Raw genomic sequence first — 17,947 nt, 5'->3', positions numbered from 1 at the left:
GGCCAGCCTATCCCAGCCGAGCTTCGCATCTGTCAACATTCTCAGCCCTGCCCGAGGCGTTCGGCCAGTCACCATTGGCCGAGGCTGGCCTAGGATCCGCCCCCCAGGCCAGAGAGCCCACGCCTATTGGATGTGACGACCGCCGCTCGCCTTATGTGTCAATTTGAGGGCCTGAGGCGGAGGGTGGCGGTCCAGCGCTGGAGTCCGCGAGTGGGACTGGTGTGCCGCCAGGCGCGGGGCGTGCGGCGAGCAGAGCCGGCAGGAGCGCGCCGGGCAGCTGCCGCCGCCGTCCCGTGCGCGGGCGGCAGGATGGAGCTGAATTCCCTGCTGCTGCTGTTGGAGGCGGCCGAGTACCTGGAGCGTAGGGACCGAGGTAGCCTGCGCCCCTTTGTGCCAGGGTGGGCGGGCGGCGGGCGGGCGCAGGGGGCCGCTGATCGCACCGTCTGTCCCGCAGAGGCCGAGCACGGCTACGCCTCTGTGCTGCCCTTCGACGGTGACTTCGCCAGGAAGAAAACAAAGACGGCTGGCCTGGTGCGCAAGGCCCCAAACAACAGGTACCGCCCCCATCCCCCCACCCCCGCGCGCTGTGCCCAGCCAGCTCGGGCCGGCCCCGCCCGAGTGTCCCCGTCCTCTCCGCGTCCCCAGCGCAGTCCTGCGCGCACCCGGGCGGCCGGCCTGGAAGAGGTGCCGGCCCCGCCCGCGCGTCGCCATCTTCCCGCGGCCGCGCCTCCCGCCGCCGTAAACAGTGCCACGCGTACAGCGCCCGCGTTCGTCCAGAGTCGTTCTGGACTTTTCCAGACTGGAGAGGAGTTGTCAGTTGGTGCTGGCCGCTGCTCCCTCCCTAGGGACGAATTGGGGACCCCCCCCCCCCCCCTTGCACTTCTCGAAGCTGGCCTTGCTACTAGGCCCATCACCTTACCCTCAGGAACCTGGACAGAGACCCCTCCTTGGGTACCCATCGGTCCTGCGCAGCAAACTGACAGGGGAACTCCCAACTGCAAGCGCAGGGCTGGCCCTGTGGCGAAAAGCTACAGGGAGCTATTTCTGCCAAGAGTCCCAAGGCCCAACTACTCTATGCCTTGGCCTTGGCCGTGCTTGGAGGTAGCCCTGAAGTTGGGGTTTCGGCATGGCTAGGACTCCTAAGGGTTCCACCTTCCTGGCTGCAGTGGGGACCATGACACACCTGACAGTATCCAGGGGCCATCCTTGTCCCAGCCACTCCTGTGTGGTCAGTCTGAGAGCTTCCCTGGCAGGCTGGGGGCTTCAGGGCCCCCTGGCAGAGGGTGCGGCTCATTCCTGTGGCCTGCCTGTTCTTGGGAAACAGAGAGGCTGGCACATGGACCCATTTCTGTGGTGTCCAAGGCCTGGTTGAATTTCCAACTGCCTGAGTCCCAGCCCCTGCTTTGGGCAATTTGCAGGACGTAAGTGTGTTGGAGGCCTCACTGCTTCCACAGCGAGATGGCCTGGCCCCTGCTTCTGTCTGCCCTAAACCCCAGGTTGGGAGTTCAGGTTCCTGTGGCATGGAGTAACCACAGGTGATAGGGATGGTAGCTGAGGTACTCAAATGCTTCTGCCATATACACAAGTAAGCAATCTGACCTAGCCTTGGAAAAGAAGCCTTATTTTGAGGGTTGGAGAGATGGCTCAGCAGAGGTTCTGGGTTCAATTTCTAGCACCCACATGGCAGCTTACAACTGTAACTCCAGTTCCAACGTAACTGACACCTTCATACAGACACACATGCAAACAAAACACCAATGCACATAAATAAAAAATTTACTGAGAAGCGTTTTGAACTCCATTTTACAACTGAGGAAATCAGGGCATAGACTGATTCAGTTACTTGCCTAGGGCCACTTAACCACCTCTGGTTCCTCTTCCTGGATGAGGTCCTACCTTCTTACCTTCTGCTGGGATGGAGACCTGGGTACAAGGGGCAGGGGATGCAGAGGGCCTCTCTGACTTGGGTACACCTCCCCCAAAGCTTCCTTGGACAGAATGGACCCCTCAAGACCTAAGGCTTTAGGGGTGGCAGGCATAGCCCTGCCCTCTCCAGCTCAGGAGGCTGCCCTCAGGCAGCTCAGGTGAGAAGCTGGGACCCCAGATGTGGAAGGGCAGTTCTGAAACTGTGAGGCTTCTGTGTCCTGGAAAATTGAAGGACAAGCTCGTGCATGGCAGGCCAGGGTGCAAGGTGGGTAGGGAGAAGCACTGAGGGAAGGAGACAGCAACCCTGTGACTGATGTGGGCTCTGGAGAGGTCTCTAATGGCAGTGGCTCCGTGGGAGGGGCCTGGAGCTAGCCTTTCAGAGTCACATTCTTCGAGAAGGTGAGCAGAGGGGTCAGGTCAAGGTGGTGCCCAGACAGCACCTGACACAACCATGGCCTCTGCTCAGGCACAGGTGCTTCTAGAACCTGTGTGATAAGCTCCCCTACAGGATCCCTGGATGCAGGAAGAGTTCCAAGAAAGGCCATCCCTTATACTGCTGAAGAGTGGCCCTCCAGTCCAGGGTTGGGAACAGGGGTCATTCTTTGGTGCAGGAGGTCAGGGGCTTCTCAACACTGAAGGCCCCTGTTGACCCCAGCCTCCTACACAAACTAGCAAACCTACAGATCCAGTCGAGTTGCAGTTTGGGCTGAAGGCCCAAGGCCAGTGAGGGGCTTCTGTGCTACCTTCTTGGCTCTGGTTGGCTCATGTAGGGTTTCTGAGGCTCTGGCCCAGCCCAGGTGACTAGAAGGTCTTTGAAGACCCTGGAAACTACACAGGGGAGCCCAGAAATCAGCAGGGCCTGAGGGAAGATGGGTGACCTAGTATCCTGATGGCTTCAGTAGGTGATGGGGCAGCCAGAGTACGCATGCTTTTTGGTAAAAGATACCAGATCCAAGTTCTGGAGCAGCGGCAGAAGGAACAGGTGGGCAGTGGCCAGCAGAAGCCCAGGGAGGGACTTGGTCTGGGTGTGTCCTGAGCTTTCCGCTCATTTGTGCAGCGGCCCGGGGACCTGGAATCCCTTGTTGCTTTGTGGCACTCCCTTAGATTATAGAGTCACTTGAAAGCCAGAGTGGCACCTGTGGGGTTCGGAAATTTGCTCTGATCTGAGTGGGCTTGGCCAGTAGGCCTCAAGCAGCCCATGGGGTCACTGTTCCCAGGGAAGGTAAACTTGGACTCAGGGTGACAAGTTCTGGCATAATGCAGCTCCTGAGGGAAGTGGGAATGACTTCTGTGTCCTGCTGTATAACTACAGGCCCAGAGAAGCATCTGTGACCTGACTTGGCTGTAATAGCTTTGTCCTGGGTGTTCCTATCTGTATGACAGAGTGGCTGTGGGACGACAGGGTCATCTTGTCTCCTGAGGGCCTGGCCTTCGTGTTACATGCCCAGACTGCCACTGGCCCTCTGCATGGCATATGTTGCACACGGTTGGCCTGAGGGAAAAGGGAGCAGAGAAGGAAGGTGGCCAGCCCCAATCCTCACAGTTCAGTGTGGGGTTACCCTAGCCTTTGGTAGGCCGCTGTACACCTGCCCTAGCTGTCAGCATCCAGAGATATCCTGGACCTAGACCCTCCTAGCCACTGTGTGAGGCCTCCTGGCTCTCTACAAAGAACCACTGTTATTTATGCTCTGGTTGTTGGGCCTCGGAGTGAGCCCTGTCTTTCTGTCTCTCTAAACAGGTCTTCACACAACGAACTAGAAAAGCACAGGTAAGTGGCACCCCCGTTCCCATGTGAGCTACTGGATGTGACTGCCCACCCCAACACTACGCTGAGGGGTTGCTTTTGCAGACCTGACCTGTCTGGGTTGCCAGGCTATGCTTTAGGCTCTGGAAAGTTCAGCTCTACAGGGGTCAAGGGTTTGTTCTCAGGCATTTTAGATTGGTAGGCAAGGGCTGGGCCCAGGACCTGTTCTTGGTGTTTAGCCTGGGGTCAGAACCTGTGGGTACCAAGGACTCAGAGCACAGATCCTTGCACTGCTAGCCTGCTGAGTTTGCTCCCTGGGAGACATGGGTGTGATTGGCTGTGCCTAAGCCCCTTTGGAAACTTTGTTTCAGCTCTCAGTACAATGGCCTTTGTAGAGGATTCAGCCCTCTCCCCCTTACTTCTGTGCCTTTGGGGTTTGCTTTCTGAAGAGCTGTGATGCTTTGCATCAAGAGGGCAGCAGACCCAGGCTCTAGTCAGCTCCTGGTATGGCTGGTGGCCCATGAGGCTGCTTCATCTTGTCATTTGTGTCTTCCCTCTGCCAGTGATGACAAGGTGTGCCTGAGCCCTGGGAGGCGGGAGATGAAGGAGATACTTGTGGCTGCCGGTATCAGCCTAAGTGGAAGCAGAGGTATTTTAGGCCAGGCAAGGACCAGGGAAAGCCCCTGAGAGACTCTAGGCAATAGTTCTATCCTGACCTCTGCTCCTATCTATAGAATGGACCAGTTCTGTCTTGCCTTCTTGGTGTCTGGGGGGTGGGGTGTGTAACTCTGCATCCTAGATGAGCCCTCCTGGGTGCACTGGGAAGATCTGGAGCCCAGCCAGTTCTTTCCTTCCCCCCCTCCCCCATGTCTGCGCCCAGTGCAGCGCCAACTTCCGCTCTCCCGGGATTCAGGACTCTGGTTGGGGCGGGTGGCTGGGCAGGGACAGAACACCATGTTCCCTGAGGAGATGCACTTCCTGCACTGGCTGTGTGTGGTTGGGGGGTTCCCAAGGGGCCAGGCCACAGGGATGGAAGCCAGTGTGAGGCAGGCTTGGGGTTGCTCCTAGGTCAGAAGAGACCAGCCAACCTTGTCCAGACCCAGGCACAGTGGCCTGACCTACAGTAAGGGCTTCCTGGGAGCAATGTTTGGGAGGACAGCTGGTAGTGAGGGTGGATGGGGAATGCCATTGAGGAAAGCATGGGTAGTAAGGGGATGGCAACCTCTAGGAAGGATAAGGGTTGGCCTCTGACCTCTGCAGACATCCAGTGACCTTGCCCTTGGTCTCTGCCATCTTCCTCAAGACTGGGTCTCATGGAAGCCCTTAATTTAAGATGGAGTAAGAGTGGTTGGGTATCCTGGGGCCCTCTGCCACCCAGCTCAGGGCAGAGTCTTTCTACCTAGCTAATCAGACCATAGATAGCCCTGAGCAGCCCACAGGCTTAGGGCTTGGGCTCTGGTAGGGACATCAGTCATGGCTGGCTATAGCTGGCCTGAGATTGATGCCAGGTGTTCCTGGCTGCTGGCTGAAGGAAGGGCTTGTGTGTTGTCCTGCGGAAGGAAGGAAATACCTGGCTAGCTGCCCAGCAGGCCATAAGAGGCATACCCTGGACACTGCCTTCAGTGGAAGTGTCCCTCAGAGAGACTCAGGTAGGTCTGTGGGACTTATCCTTTTGGAGCTTTGAATAGCACCCAGCCAGTCACAGGCCTACTACCCCTGTAGGTCAGTAGCTCAGTTAGAGTTACCAAGTCTAGCACTTGCTGCTGACCTCAGGACCTGGCAACCCTCCTAGGCTCAGCTCTAGTCTTTGATCTTAGCTGGTATCAGTGAGAGCTCTAGATGTTCTTCCTGGCCCTTAGCACTCCTTGAGTGGCCCAATACATTCAGAGATCAGGTCTAAACCCTCAGCTAGGCCCCTAACCCTAATCCAGGCACAGAGATGGTTGTTGAGCCTTGGCATGCTCCTTCATAGCTGCCCACAAGTGCCTGATGTAGCCATGTGGAACCACACGGGAACATGTTTTGTTAGCAACTGCTAGAAGATGATGATAAACAGAAAAGAGTAGGGGTCCCCCTTATCCCATGCCACTGATTGTAGTGGAATTCCTCATTGCCCTTTTTTTCCCAGTATCCTGGCCTGGAACTTATCTCTGCCATCCAGCCAGGACTCTGATACACATGTGCTGGGGGACCCTGGCATAAGAGCCAAGCCTCTGCTGCCAGCTTTTGGGCCTTCCTTTGAGGAGTAGGGTTTTCAGTGAGAAGCTTAGGTGTGGCATTGTCCAGGGGCTGGGCAGTGAGGAGAGTTGGGGCAGTTGCTGATACTAATGCAGGGATTCTAGGGGCAGTTCTGATTCCTTCAGAAGCGCAGGGGTTTGACAAGTTTGGGATGCCTAGGGACAGCCATGAGTGTTAGCATTGAGTTTGGTGTGCTGTAGCGGCTTTAGGGAGGATTAAGTGAGATTTCAGAGCATCCTAGACTCCAAGACTGTGTCGCTCAGAATAGGGGTGGGGGACCTTCCCCACATCCCCCCCAGGAGCCATAGGCTTAGCTCTGAGTATACTCTCTCTGGGTTTGGGTAGAAATATTACTTTTACAGTGCTGTGTATGGTCAGGTGATTTTTTCTTCATCTCTCGAAGCAATGCTTTTTTTCTAAAGTATTATTCATGTACTCCCTGTACCCAGAGACCTTATTCTGGTCACCTGGAGGCCCCTGAAATGATAAAGGGCCCTTGTTACCCATTATCCCTACATGGATCCTTCACCCAATACAATGTAAGTGCTGCAGACCTGTGTCCATGTGTCCTAGCCTCCCTGACCTAAGAGCCTGTAGAAACCCACAGCCATACTTCCCAGGTTCCCTCTGACCTGAGCATTGTTGAGCTGAGTTTTCAGATGCCCAGGGATGGTTTTATAGCTCCCAAATTTCTAGAAGTAGAAATACTGGGCAGTGGTCTGGGCCAAAATCAATGGCACTTCTCCCACAGGAACTGTGACATGTACTGTCCAAGTGAGTTCCAGCCACCTCTTTACATTCCAGTTGGTGTAAAGGAGAAAATGAGCCTCTTCTTGTTTGAGTTTCATTTCCTGATTACTCATGGGATGGTGTCTGTTTTCATGTTAGAGTTGCCCTTTATTTTCTGCAACTTGCCTGTTTGTGTCCTTTGCTCATTGTTACACAAAGGCAGTATTCTTTATTTTTGATGTGTATGAGCTCAAAATATCACTAATACTAACCATTTTGTCTTTTATATGTATTGCAAATGCATTCCTACTGTTATTTGTCTTTCAGCTGTGTTTCTTTCTTGTACAAACATGTCTTTCTCTGATTGTAAAGTAACTGTGGGGTTTTTAAAGCATAGAAGACCTGGAAAATGCAGAAGAGCACTGAGCTAAAGAAATAAACATTGCCAGCCGCATCCCTGGAGATGCTCGCTTCCTGTGCTTCATTGTCTTCTGTTGAGTCTCTCGTGTGCGTCTGCTTTTTTATTTTTTTAAACGAAAGTGGGTCACTTGTCACCTATGTGGTTCCGTAGCCTAATGTTTTCACTTAACACTCATGAACTGGAAAGATAGATACACCACAAATGACAGTGTGGTCATCTCTGGGACAGGGAACCTGGGAATACTTCGTTTCTTGTCAATTTGCCCTTTCCATCAATGACCAAAAAGCCATTGCTGCTAACATGATTAAATGGTGGGGCATGTGAATTGCTATTGTGTGTGACAAGTCCACCTGGTGAGAAGGGTCCCCAGCCGCTCCACCTGCCAGATCTCAGTGGTGGCTTCAGGACAGTGGAATCTATCTCGGGAACGCTCCGTCTCTGCTCCCTAGCCTAGCTCTGTTCTCTAGTCCCTTCAGTTCCTAGGGCGGGATACTCACCGTGCTGGAATGAAGCTGAGATCTGGACTCCCTGGGCGGGTAACCATGCATGCAGTAATATGGAGCCAGGAGCCTGTATGTATGGTAGGATTGAAGATCCTCTAGCCTTGAGGCAGAGTCAGGGGCTTACACACTCTCACTCACACCCTGCCTTCCGGCTAAGCCCAACCTCAGTCCTGTGTCTAAGAAGTTCTTCCAAAAGTCTAACTCTAGTTCACCAAAAAGACCTCTGGGCCAAGATGCTAGGTGAGAAAGTGCTTTCTCAGCACTTTCTCAGTTTGAAAGGCATGATGGCCAGGGCTGGCACCTCCCCCTCCCTGCCCGAACACTGGGTACGACTGTTAACATCCCAAGGGCCCCTCCTCTGTCCAAGAGATGGCTGTTTCTGCATTCTGTCCTTCCAACGTCTCCTTAGGACTGAGGGAGTCTGTAGGGATGTTTGGGCTCTGTGACTAGGGAACAGATATGAAAAGTAGACTTTCAGCATGGTGCCACTCTTTTTTTTTAATTGAAAATAGATTTTTTTCATACAATATATTCTAATCATGGTTTCACCTCCCACTTCTAGATCTTCCCTACCTCCCCACCATCCAACTCACACCTTCGTTCTCTCTTGAAAACAGAAGCAAATTGAAAAGAAAAAAAAAGAGAGAGAGAGAGAGTATGTGTGGGCACTGGCCATGACAGACCAGTTGGGCAGCAGGTTTCCACAATCCTAAAAAAAAAGAAAAAAAAAGAAAATTCTGTCCTTGACCTGCCAGTTACACTTTTAAGAATGTGTCCAAAGCAAGCCATACTGACTTGGAAACCACCTTGGCTTCCTATAGGGCCTGACTAGCTCCATAATTGGGCATCACTTAGAACACTGGTTTCCTGCAGATACCAGTCAGGTAGAATGTGCAGATGTAGCAGCAGTCCCTGTTATCATGGTAATGTCAGAGATAGCCTCTGCAGGTGAACTTGGTTGTAGTTACACACCAGGCAGAAGAGTGTTACAGCATATGAACAAGTACTGTGAATATGGTTCATTTTGTGAAAAAATGGATCCACACAAATGGATACAAGAACAAAAGTCTGGAATGATGCAGTTTCCAGTGAGACCACAAACTCAGCTGACAGAACTGGTCCTCATGTTTCTGTGGGGACAAGAGTCACTGGAGCACATTGTACAGGGCAGAACGAGTAACACAGATATTCGTTCCCTAGGCCCTTAGGCCCTTAAGTCCTGTGGACACCATAGCCACAGAGGTACCTGTGACAGGCTGCTCCTGAGGGGATGTGTTACCCAGGCCAGGAGGAAATTCCTGGAGAAGGAATACTCCAGCCCTGAGGCAGAGTCTGGGGCAACTTCCAGGTCAAGAGGCAGGCCTACAGTGATACTGGGGCCTATGGAGGGGCTTGGCTGGCCACTTCCCACCTTCCACCAGCCACATCTGCCATAGTTCTGTGGGATTTGCTGCCTCGCTTGATAGTCTGTCTCTGGCTCTTTCAGACGAGCTAAACTCAGGCTCTACCTGGAACAGCTCAAGCAGCTGGTACCCTTGGGCCCTGACAGCACACGACACACCACTCTGAGCCTCCTGAAGCGTGCCAAGATGCACATCAAGGTAAGCACACTGTGTCCACTGTTCTCCAGACACCCTGATGTCCCCAAGCCATCCCTACTCTTGGGCAGCCACTGATTCAGAGGACCTGGAAGTGGTTGTGGAGCCACTTAGCAGGTACAGGTCTGGAGTTTATGGGGAGACCCCAAAGGAGCTGATAGGTGGCCTTGTGTTGCGTTGTTGAGTGGTGACTGGCAGGCAGACAGTATAGTTGGGTGGATAGGCCAGGCCCCAGGCTAGTACAGATAGTTCTCTAACACTGGGCTGTGAAAGGGCAGCGGCTGGAAGAAGAGGTGGAGTTAAGAGAGGGGCAAGGGATCATTATATGCCTTCATAGACAGTCGGACTGGGAGTAGGCAATATTTAAAGGGAAGTGGGAGGAGTGGTGGAGACTGGTTTTGGGAGTTGGTGTGGGGCTAGGCTAAGGGAGATCTTACCTGAGGCAGTCCCCCAAAGCCTTCAGACTGAGAGTTGCTTATTTTAGTGTTCTTAGGACATTTAGGTCAACCAGGATAGTTTTTCCCTTCGAAAGGGCTGCTCTTCCTCACAGCTGTGGAGTCACAGATCAGGTGGTAGCTTTGAAAGTTACATCCAAGGCCCCGGGGTTTTAATAGAACAGCAGTGTCTCAGGAAGGGCCCCCCACAGGAAGGTTTGAGAAGGTAGGAAGGTCTGTGCCTTACAGGACACACCAGGCCTGCTTGCAGATGTCTTCCTTACCATTTCCCACTGTGGCTCCATTCTCCGATGCTGCAGGCAGACTGAGTGAAAGCCCAATTCAGGGGCAGGTAGAGCTCTCATGAGTAGGGCTGGAGGGAGGTGCCTGCCAAAGTGTGGATGATACTGTCCCAGGGCTCGAGGCCCACATGTGCCTCAGCTTCCTGGGGCTGGCCAGCATCACTGGGCATTCTACAGCTAGTTAACAGGCTAAGAGTGAAAGACTAAACTGGGGTGAGGAGGGACACATTTGGCTGGGCATCCTGTGGCTCTGTCCGGCTGGTCATGTTATGGGTAAGGATCCTGCCTATAAAGCTTCTGTGCTTATTCCCAAGGGAGGTTATTCCCTTTGACTGTGGGCTCACAGACCACCCTCTATCCCTAGAAACTGGAGGAGCAGGACCGCAGGGCACTGAGCATCAAGGAGCAGCTGCAGCGGGAACACCGCTTCCTCAAGCGACGCCTAGAGCAACTATCAGTGCAGAGTGTAGAGCGTGTGCGCACTGACAGCACAGGTTCTGCCGTGTCCACGGACGACTCGGAGCAAGGTGAGTGCCCAGGTAGGAGCTGGGGCAGCCCAACCCTGGCCTCTGGGTATAGGAATCCCCAAAGCTCCAGGGGGACAAGGAAGTACCTAGGGAGAGAATGATGTTAGTGGTGACAAGGTACCCGCACCACCTGAACTAACTGCTAGCTGCACTACGGTAATTTCCCAGCCTTACACACACAAAGGAGGGGTGGGAAGAAGACAAGGGGCACAGAGGCCATCACCTGGCTGTGTGAGAGCAGATGATGCACCCCTGGTCTAGAGCCACCCTAGCATCTTCCACCTCAGGGCCCAGAGGTCCTCCCTTATCTCCCCCAACCCCAGCCTCCACTTCCATAAAAGGGAAACATGAGCTCTAACTTGGAAGGGAGCCCCAGTCTGGCTTCCTTGGGAGGGGCCACCCTGACCCATCCTCTCTCTGTTCTCCCAGAGGTGGATATAGAGGGCATGGAGTTTGGCCCTGGGGAGCTGGACAGTGTTAGCAGCAGCAGTGATGCCGATGACCACTACAGCCTACAGAGCAGTGGCTGCAGCGACAGCAGCTATGGGCACCCTTGCAGACGGCCTGGCTGCCCTGGCCTTTCGTAGGCTCCATGTCCTTTGCTTCTTGGCCCACCTGCCTGCCCACCTAGCCAAGCGTCTCAGCCTTCCAGTCCTCCCTTAACTGAAGCCAGCCTCGTCAGGAGCCTACTGCTGTGCCATTCTCCAATCTACACCTGCTGCCTGCCTCTGCCTGCCTCTGCCTGCCCACCCTTTGGTCAGGACTCAAGCAGCCTGCCCCTTCTCCGCAGGGCAAGATCCCATGCAGGGAAGCAGGGTCAGGCTCTTACATCTGGAGCCCAGCGTAGTCACCCATGATCTGTTCTCAGATTCCTAATCATTCCAGAAGTATTAAATGTCATGCTGCAAATCTCGGCAGGATCCGTGTAGGGCCTTAATGACCACCATGGGGAGCTTGAACCCCAGCATTGGATCCCAGGAGAGGGGAGTAGACAGAGAAAGAAGGCAGGCAGGCAGGCGGGTGCAGCTGTCCACCCATTCATCTGTCCGACTACCTGAGGTGTGCACAGAGAGATCTGTGAAAGGCAGGACTTGGGTGAGCATCGGGAGCAGGTGGGTGGGAATCCTTTACCATGGTGTCAGGAGCCAAGAGGATGCTCCTGGGGTCCGGCTGGGCCACCTCATACCAACTTGGGTGGCTTCTGCTCTATTCGGACCATCAGATGTAGACACACATGCCTAGGCTCACACCCACAATCACATACACACAGACACATGGACATACATCAGAGAATGTCTGTCCTGCGATAGCTGGCCTGAGGTCACTTGGAAACGATGGCCCCTGGCCTATACCTGACTCTCACTCAGGCCCCTGCTCACCTGGGCCAGCCCAGATGGCTCTGTCTAGTCTGCACAGGAAATAGATAGGGCTTTTATTCCTGGCAGGGGACTGGAGTAAGCTGGGTGGCAAGCTGAAACCACTGGGTCCTCCAAGCTTTCTCATCTCCCTTTCTTAAGAAAAAAAAAAGAGGGAAAAAAAAAGTTCGACAGGGAGCTCCCAGAAGGGGCCTCGCAAGTCCTGCCCAGGACAGCCTCAGCTGGCAGAGGCTTTACCCAAAACACAAAACAGAAACATTTTTAAAAAGAGACAAAAGCTCTGAAGACTCGCCAAGGGACATGAGTGTGTGCCGCCTCTATTTCCTGTATGAAATTTTTGTACTCTATTTTCCTAGCCATTGTTGTGTCCTTGTTTGCTGAGGGGTGGGAGCGACCCAGCGTCTCAGGGACCCATCCTCTGTCACATCGTCATAGTGTGCCTTGTGTCCCCCGTCTCACCCCCTCCACTGCCACCAGCATGTCCCTGTGGCTTATGGGATGCCCCAGGCCTGCTGGCAGGTGCCCCCCTCACTGCTTTTCCACAGGTGGCACCTCCCAGCAGCTGCAGCCTCCTGGGAGGGACATATGCATGCCTGTGTGGCTCCCATGGCTGATTTTGTATCCTGCAGGGCTATGACCTGGCCTCCAGTGGTGCCTCCCTGGTAACTGGCAGCGTGGCTGTGCCTGAAAGTTTGCGGACAGTAGGTCTCCTGGCCTGGGACCTTTTCTCTGGGCCTTGGGCAAGGGCCTGGAGTTTCAGCCATAGGCAGCTGATAAACACAGCTCTTCTGGAGGTGGTGCAGGCCTGGCTAGGAGGCTTCTTTTGACCCTTCAGTACTAGAAGACCTCTCTAGGGGCACCACACTGCAATATTTTGGTAGTGGCCATGGGCTGGCCCACAGCAGCACCTGCCACCTCCTCTGGTGCATTTGTAAACAATTTCCAAACTGTGGGGCAACATTCTTGTTTATCTTTAGTCATGCCAGTGAGCATCTTAGGGTGGGCGGCCTACTGATAGGCAGAATGGAGTTCCTGGAAACAGCTCTGGCATAGAACCTGACCTTTGGGTACTCAGGATGACAGGAGGACATCAGGCCTGGGTAGGAGTCTATGGAATATGATAGCTAACATCTTAGTAAGCTGGTTCTGTCTATATTCTCAGCCCAGCTGAGGGCTTCAATGTCTGCCTAAGCATGCCTTCTGGGCATTTGTTTTGAGCATACCCACCCTTAGCACAGGACGGAGCTATGTTTCTTCAGGGCCTCAGAACTCCAGGGCTCCTAGTGTGCCCTGAACTCCTGATGTGCCCTGAATTCTTGTATCATCAGCACCCCGCTCCATCTCCAGCACCTTAGATTCTGCTTCCATCCCTGCCAGCAGAGTCCACTCCCAGTGACCAGAGTGGCTCCCTTGGCTGAATTTTGTGGCAGCTCAGCCCTTTGCCTTTTCAGGCTATGGTTCCCATGTAGCCTGGGAGCTGGCCTCCTCAGTCACCCAGGGGTGCTCGCCAGCCGCCCCTCCCACTAGCAGACCTGTGAGGGGTGGTCCATAGGCATGGGGCTGGTGCTAAGAGTTACATATCCACTATTCCTTTGCCTGCTCTCTACCATTTGTACAGTATGGCCATTACTAGTGGTCATAGGATTCAGCCAAGGCTATTGTGTGTCTGTAGAAAGAAATCTGGACCAAAATAGCTGCTGCTTATGTCCTCCACCTGCATCTATCCATGTGAGCCATGTGGTGCTCCATAACAGTCTGGAACTCCAGGCTCAGGCTTGTACCAGATGTACCAGACCCTCCATCCTGCTGCAGGCCCAGCTGGTCTAGCAGGAGAAGACCCAGAGGTTTGTCTCTGTAGAGGTCCTAGGCCTGCCTCTGCAGCCCCATCCTGCAGGTGCTTGAGCTCGCCTTCCTAGGCAGACAGAGTTGTGCACCAAACTGTGGCTGGACAACCCTACCCTCCTGTGTGCCCCAAGCCTTCCTTGCCTCTGTCGATCAGTCAGCCTACCACTCCTTGTGTCTGCACAGAGGGTCTTGACCCCAGGCCAGCAAGCAAGTTAGCTCAGGCCTCTAAACTAGGGCACTAGGGCAGGTTCCGTGCCAGAGTCTGGGGCTACACAAGGGGCCTGGTGCCAGTGCAGTGGGTGAGTTATGAGACCCAAGCTGCAGAGTGGAATGGGACCCCATCCCACCTGTCTAACAGATGGGGCTGTGCTGTGTCATTCTGTCATTGTAATATAAATACAGATTTTTATACCTCATCTTCTGGTTTCCAGTTCTTTCTCCTTCCTTTGCTCCTTTTCCTCCAGTTTCAGCTAGAGGGCCCGACTCAGCTGGAGCATGGGTCATCCTGGCCCTTGGGAATCAGTCTTCACATGTCTGCAACCTCCATTTCCTGGGGAGCTGGTAGGTCCACAGGTCTACTAGCCTCTCTATGAAGACATGGTAGAAGGACAACACATCCTACTCCGTACCAGGTGTTCTTGTTGCTGGTCTTGTAGTGTTACCCTTTGGTGGAACGAGGGCACTGTGGGCCCAAAGACAGCTCAATCCTTAAGGGTGCTATGCTGGCCAGGTGCCCTCTACAGGGAAGTTTCTAGGTCTCCAGATTATACCTTCAAGGACTCTCCCTGGTCCCATCCCAGCATCCTCAGAATGACTCAGGCATAGCTTCTGCCCTCAATACCTACTGTGCTGAGGTGCAGGTGTGGCCAGCTGTGCTTTGGTGCTAGCACGGGGATTTAGGCTTCTGAACTTCCCTGACAGAAGCAGCTGTGAGGTTGTTAGAACACACACAGGAGGGGAGAGGACAGTGTCCCTGATACTCCACTGCCTACAGGGAGGCTTCAGCCCATTGGCAGGAACCCTGGCCCTTGTCGTTGGGGACCTGGCTGTCCTCCAAGAGAGAGGATTTGCCACCTTGAATACCATAGAGGGATGGATCAGGACTTCCAGAGAACATTAGGTGTCACCACAGTGAACCTTCTGTAGAGCCCATTGGAGATGGCCTAGTGGTACCTGATAGGAAGTTTTAGGGTGGAACCATGAATCTTGGGGGGATCAGTCCTCCCAGCAGGCAACAATGGGCTCTGGATTCTTGAATGTGTGTACTCCTGCTTTTCCCTGCCTTCTGTTGGGTGCAGGGGAAGAAAGGGTGGACAGCCTCTGGAGCAGTTGAAGGTCACTCAGAGAAAAGAATGTTTTCTGATGTGAACACAATTGGGAACCCAGAATTGGTACGACTTGGGTGTTGATGTCAATATGGACATTTAATCCCAATTAATGTGGTTTTGAGTCTACCCCACTACTGCTCTCTATTGGGAGCAGTGGGCACCATGGTCTGTGCTAAATACTTTGCATAATTAGTACCTGCTAATCATGCTGGGTCCGTCTCGCAGGAAACATAAGGCTCAGAGATGGTACTCCTTCCATAGCTTTTCTGCCCCTACCCCAGTCCCACCAGACACCTCCCTAGCCCTATCTCTATATTTCTTCATATTTGCCCCCACATGAGACCCCTCTATGAATCTGAACCCTTGTCTACTTCCTTCTTGGCTGCCAGAGTAGCTCCAAGATGGCCCGGCTGCTCCTCCACTTCTTCATCCCCAGAATTAAACTCAAATGCCTGCTGTCTCCTGTCCTTCACCTCAACCTAGCCTACCTTCTACTTAGCCCATTGTCCTTGCCGTCTCATTTGGGAACTCATGGTTAGTTCAAGCCCAGCCTCCTCTGCAAGTAAGCCCCGAGCCTTTGTCCTTCTCTATCACACTGATGCTGAGATTATGGCTGCATAAACAGGTGCTGGACTCATCTGGACTAATTGCTAGTGGGACATTGCATGACTTCTTTTTCAATCTTTAGCCAGACAGCTGGAGCACAGGAGCTCTGGATTTTTCCAGAGTTATGCCATTGGCCTGGGGAGGGAGCTGTAGTGGCTCTCATCCCAGTCTGCCTCAACAGACCTGAGGCTCTCAGCCTATCTGAGGTGCTGGGCTCCCTTGGGCCCTAAACTCTGCCAGGCCTCTTGTTATCAGCTTCCAGCTCCAAAGACCCATCCCTACGCACCACCATGGTGACCCCTTCCTAGTGATGCAGACCTAAATGCTCCTCAGTTTGGTACTGAGTTTTCAGTTTGTCACATGAATGTAAACACAATGAAAAGCAAATCTGGCCTCCCCCAACTCCATGGTCTAAAGAAAGTCAGCTTTCTTCTGGAAGAACAAGACCAATAGGAAGAAGCTGCCAGACCACATCTCACTGGCTGACAGCCCCCAGGGTTCTGCCAGCTCCTGGGGTTCCCTTGCCTTTACCCATTCCTGAGTTGTCCAGTGCCAGCCTTCTCAGACCCTTTGTGACTTGAAAAAACAAATGCAGAATCAAGCTAACACATGTTTGAGGCTGTCACTCCCTGGCTTAAAAACAGTACCATCTCCATGTTGTTTGGAGAGTAGATCTCTTCACTTCCATTAAAGTGCATCCGCAAACAACCTTTAACATCACAGCTGTATGCGGAAAAGATACTGTCTAAAACATAAAATACTTTTAAGATATTGATGACAGGAGAGTAAAACTTCAGCCAAGAAGTAGAGAAGGCAAACAGCATAGGCTTGCCCTCCTGTCCTGCATTTAGGCTGGTTTTGTCCATTACATTCTCACAGGCTTGCTTAGGAAAGATGAGCTCCCGGCTTCCCTTTACCTCTTGACCCCATTAAAACCACAACTGATTTTGAGTAGAAAACAAGCTTGTCTTGGAAATAAGTTTAACATATTTGCCTTCTTAAATTTCTAATCCAATTCCAGGAAAACTTCCCAGATCTGAATAATTAAACTCATTGTGTTTGTCTTTTGTACTCAGGGGCTTGATCTGTTCTAATCTTTATATTTTTATGGCTTCTTATGGCCTCACAAACACCTTTTAAACAAATAGCTGTGGTCAGCAACTCGAAATGGAGAGTTGGGGGCCAGGAACCCCCCCAGGAGTCACTAAGAAGAGTGGGTTTCCTGGGAGGTCTCCTGGGTTCCAGGTTGTGCCTCCTGCTCTGGGGGGACCTCATCCTGCGTTAGTAGCCCTTTGTCTTTCTGGCATCCTTAATTTTGTCTCCTCTGAGTTCTTCTTCACATTCTATAAATATCTCCAAGTTCCTCCCATCTTAAAACAAAACCAAACCAAAAACCCTCTCAGCGCTCCCGCCCCCTCGTCTTGTGTCATTTGGCTCTTTTTCTCGCACTCTTTGCCTCCTCAGCAAAATTTCCCAGAAGCCTGCACTTCCTCTGGCCAAAACCCACTTAGCACCAGCTCCCTGCTGAGCCCCTACCTCCAGCTTAACTCCAGGGGCCCTTCTGGGCCTGTCCCCCTGATTTCCTAACCCCAGATGAGGCACCATGCTGAGACCTTCCCCCCTGTAATGTTTGTTTTTATTCACTTTAGATGTTAGTGACTTTGAAAAGGAGGATAAAAAGTAAAACAAGAATTAATAGTAAATGTCTTCAACTCCAGTTTAAATTACCTGCTTTAATGTTAGTTTTTGTTTTGTTTTGTTTTGGTTTTTTCTCTTTAAAAACATTAAGAGTTGGGCAAGGTGACTCATACCTATGACCCCAGCACCTGGAGATGCTAAAGTAGGATGATCTTGAAATCAGATCCAGGCTGGGCCATGCAGCAAATGCTTTTCTCAACAAACAAACAAACAAACAAAAAAGCAAGGAGCTGGAGAAGTGGCTCAGAGGTTAAGAGCACCGGCTGCTCTTCCAGAGGTCCTGAGTTCAATTCCTAGCAACCACATTATGGCTCACAACCATCTGTAGTGAGATCTGATGCCATCTTCTGACATAAAGGTGTACATGCAGATAGAGCACTCATACGTAAAGTAAATCAATCAATCAATCAATAATCTTAAAAAACAGGGACAGGAGTAGAATTCTACCTAGTAGTAACTAGCCTAGAACTTTGTCCGATAAGCCACCTCGTTTGTAACTGGAGGGGAGTACTATTTTTTCTAATGATCAAACCCACACCTTGCAAATTTATATGTCGTCTTAACAAGAGATTGGCAAGTTCCAAATGCGGTTTGTCTGCTAGAAAAACGAACAAATTCTCTCCCATACAAACACGTTGTTACCAATACCAAGGTCACCGTGCCGGGGGAAGG

At 52.5% G+C, this 17,947-nt stretch overlaps 1 protein-coding gene across 1 annotated transcript; it reads left to right on the top strand.

Annotated features, from left to right (window-relative positions):
* Positions 1–137: 137 nt before the first annotated feature.
* Positions 138–14,059, top strand: Mxd4 (MAX dimerization protein 4). Its single transcript, XM_036200714.1, has 6 exons — positions 138–373; positions 455–554; positions 3,665–3,694; positions 9,048–9,162; positions 10,260–10,422; positions 10,852–14,059. The coding sequence occupies exons 1-6, from the start codon at positions 154–156 to the stop codon at positions 11,007–11,009; spliced, it is 786 nt and encodes a 261-aa protein (XP_036056607.1). The 5' UTR covers positions 138–153; the 3' UTR covers positions 11,010–14,059.
* Positions 14,060–17,947: the final 3,888 nt, after the last annotated feature.

This window comes from Onychomys torridus, chromosome 10, assembly GCF_903995425.1.
Source record: "Onychomys torridus chromosome 10, mOncTor1.1, whole genome shotgun sequence".
Lineage (NCBI taxonomy): Eukaryota > Metazoa > Chordata > Mammalia > Rodentia > Cricetidae > Onychomys > Onychomys torridus.
The sequence above is the reverse complement of the archived record's forward strand: the minus strand, read 5'-3'. Positions and strand labels throughout refer to the sequence as shown.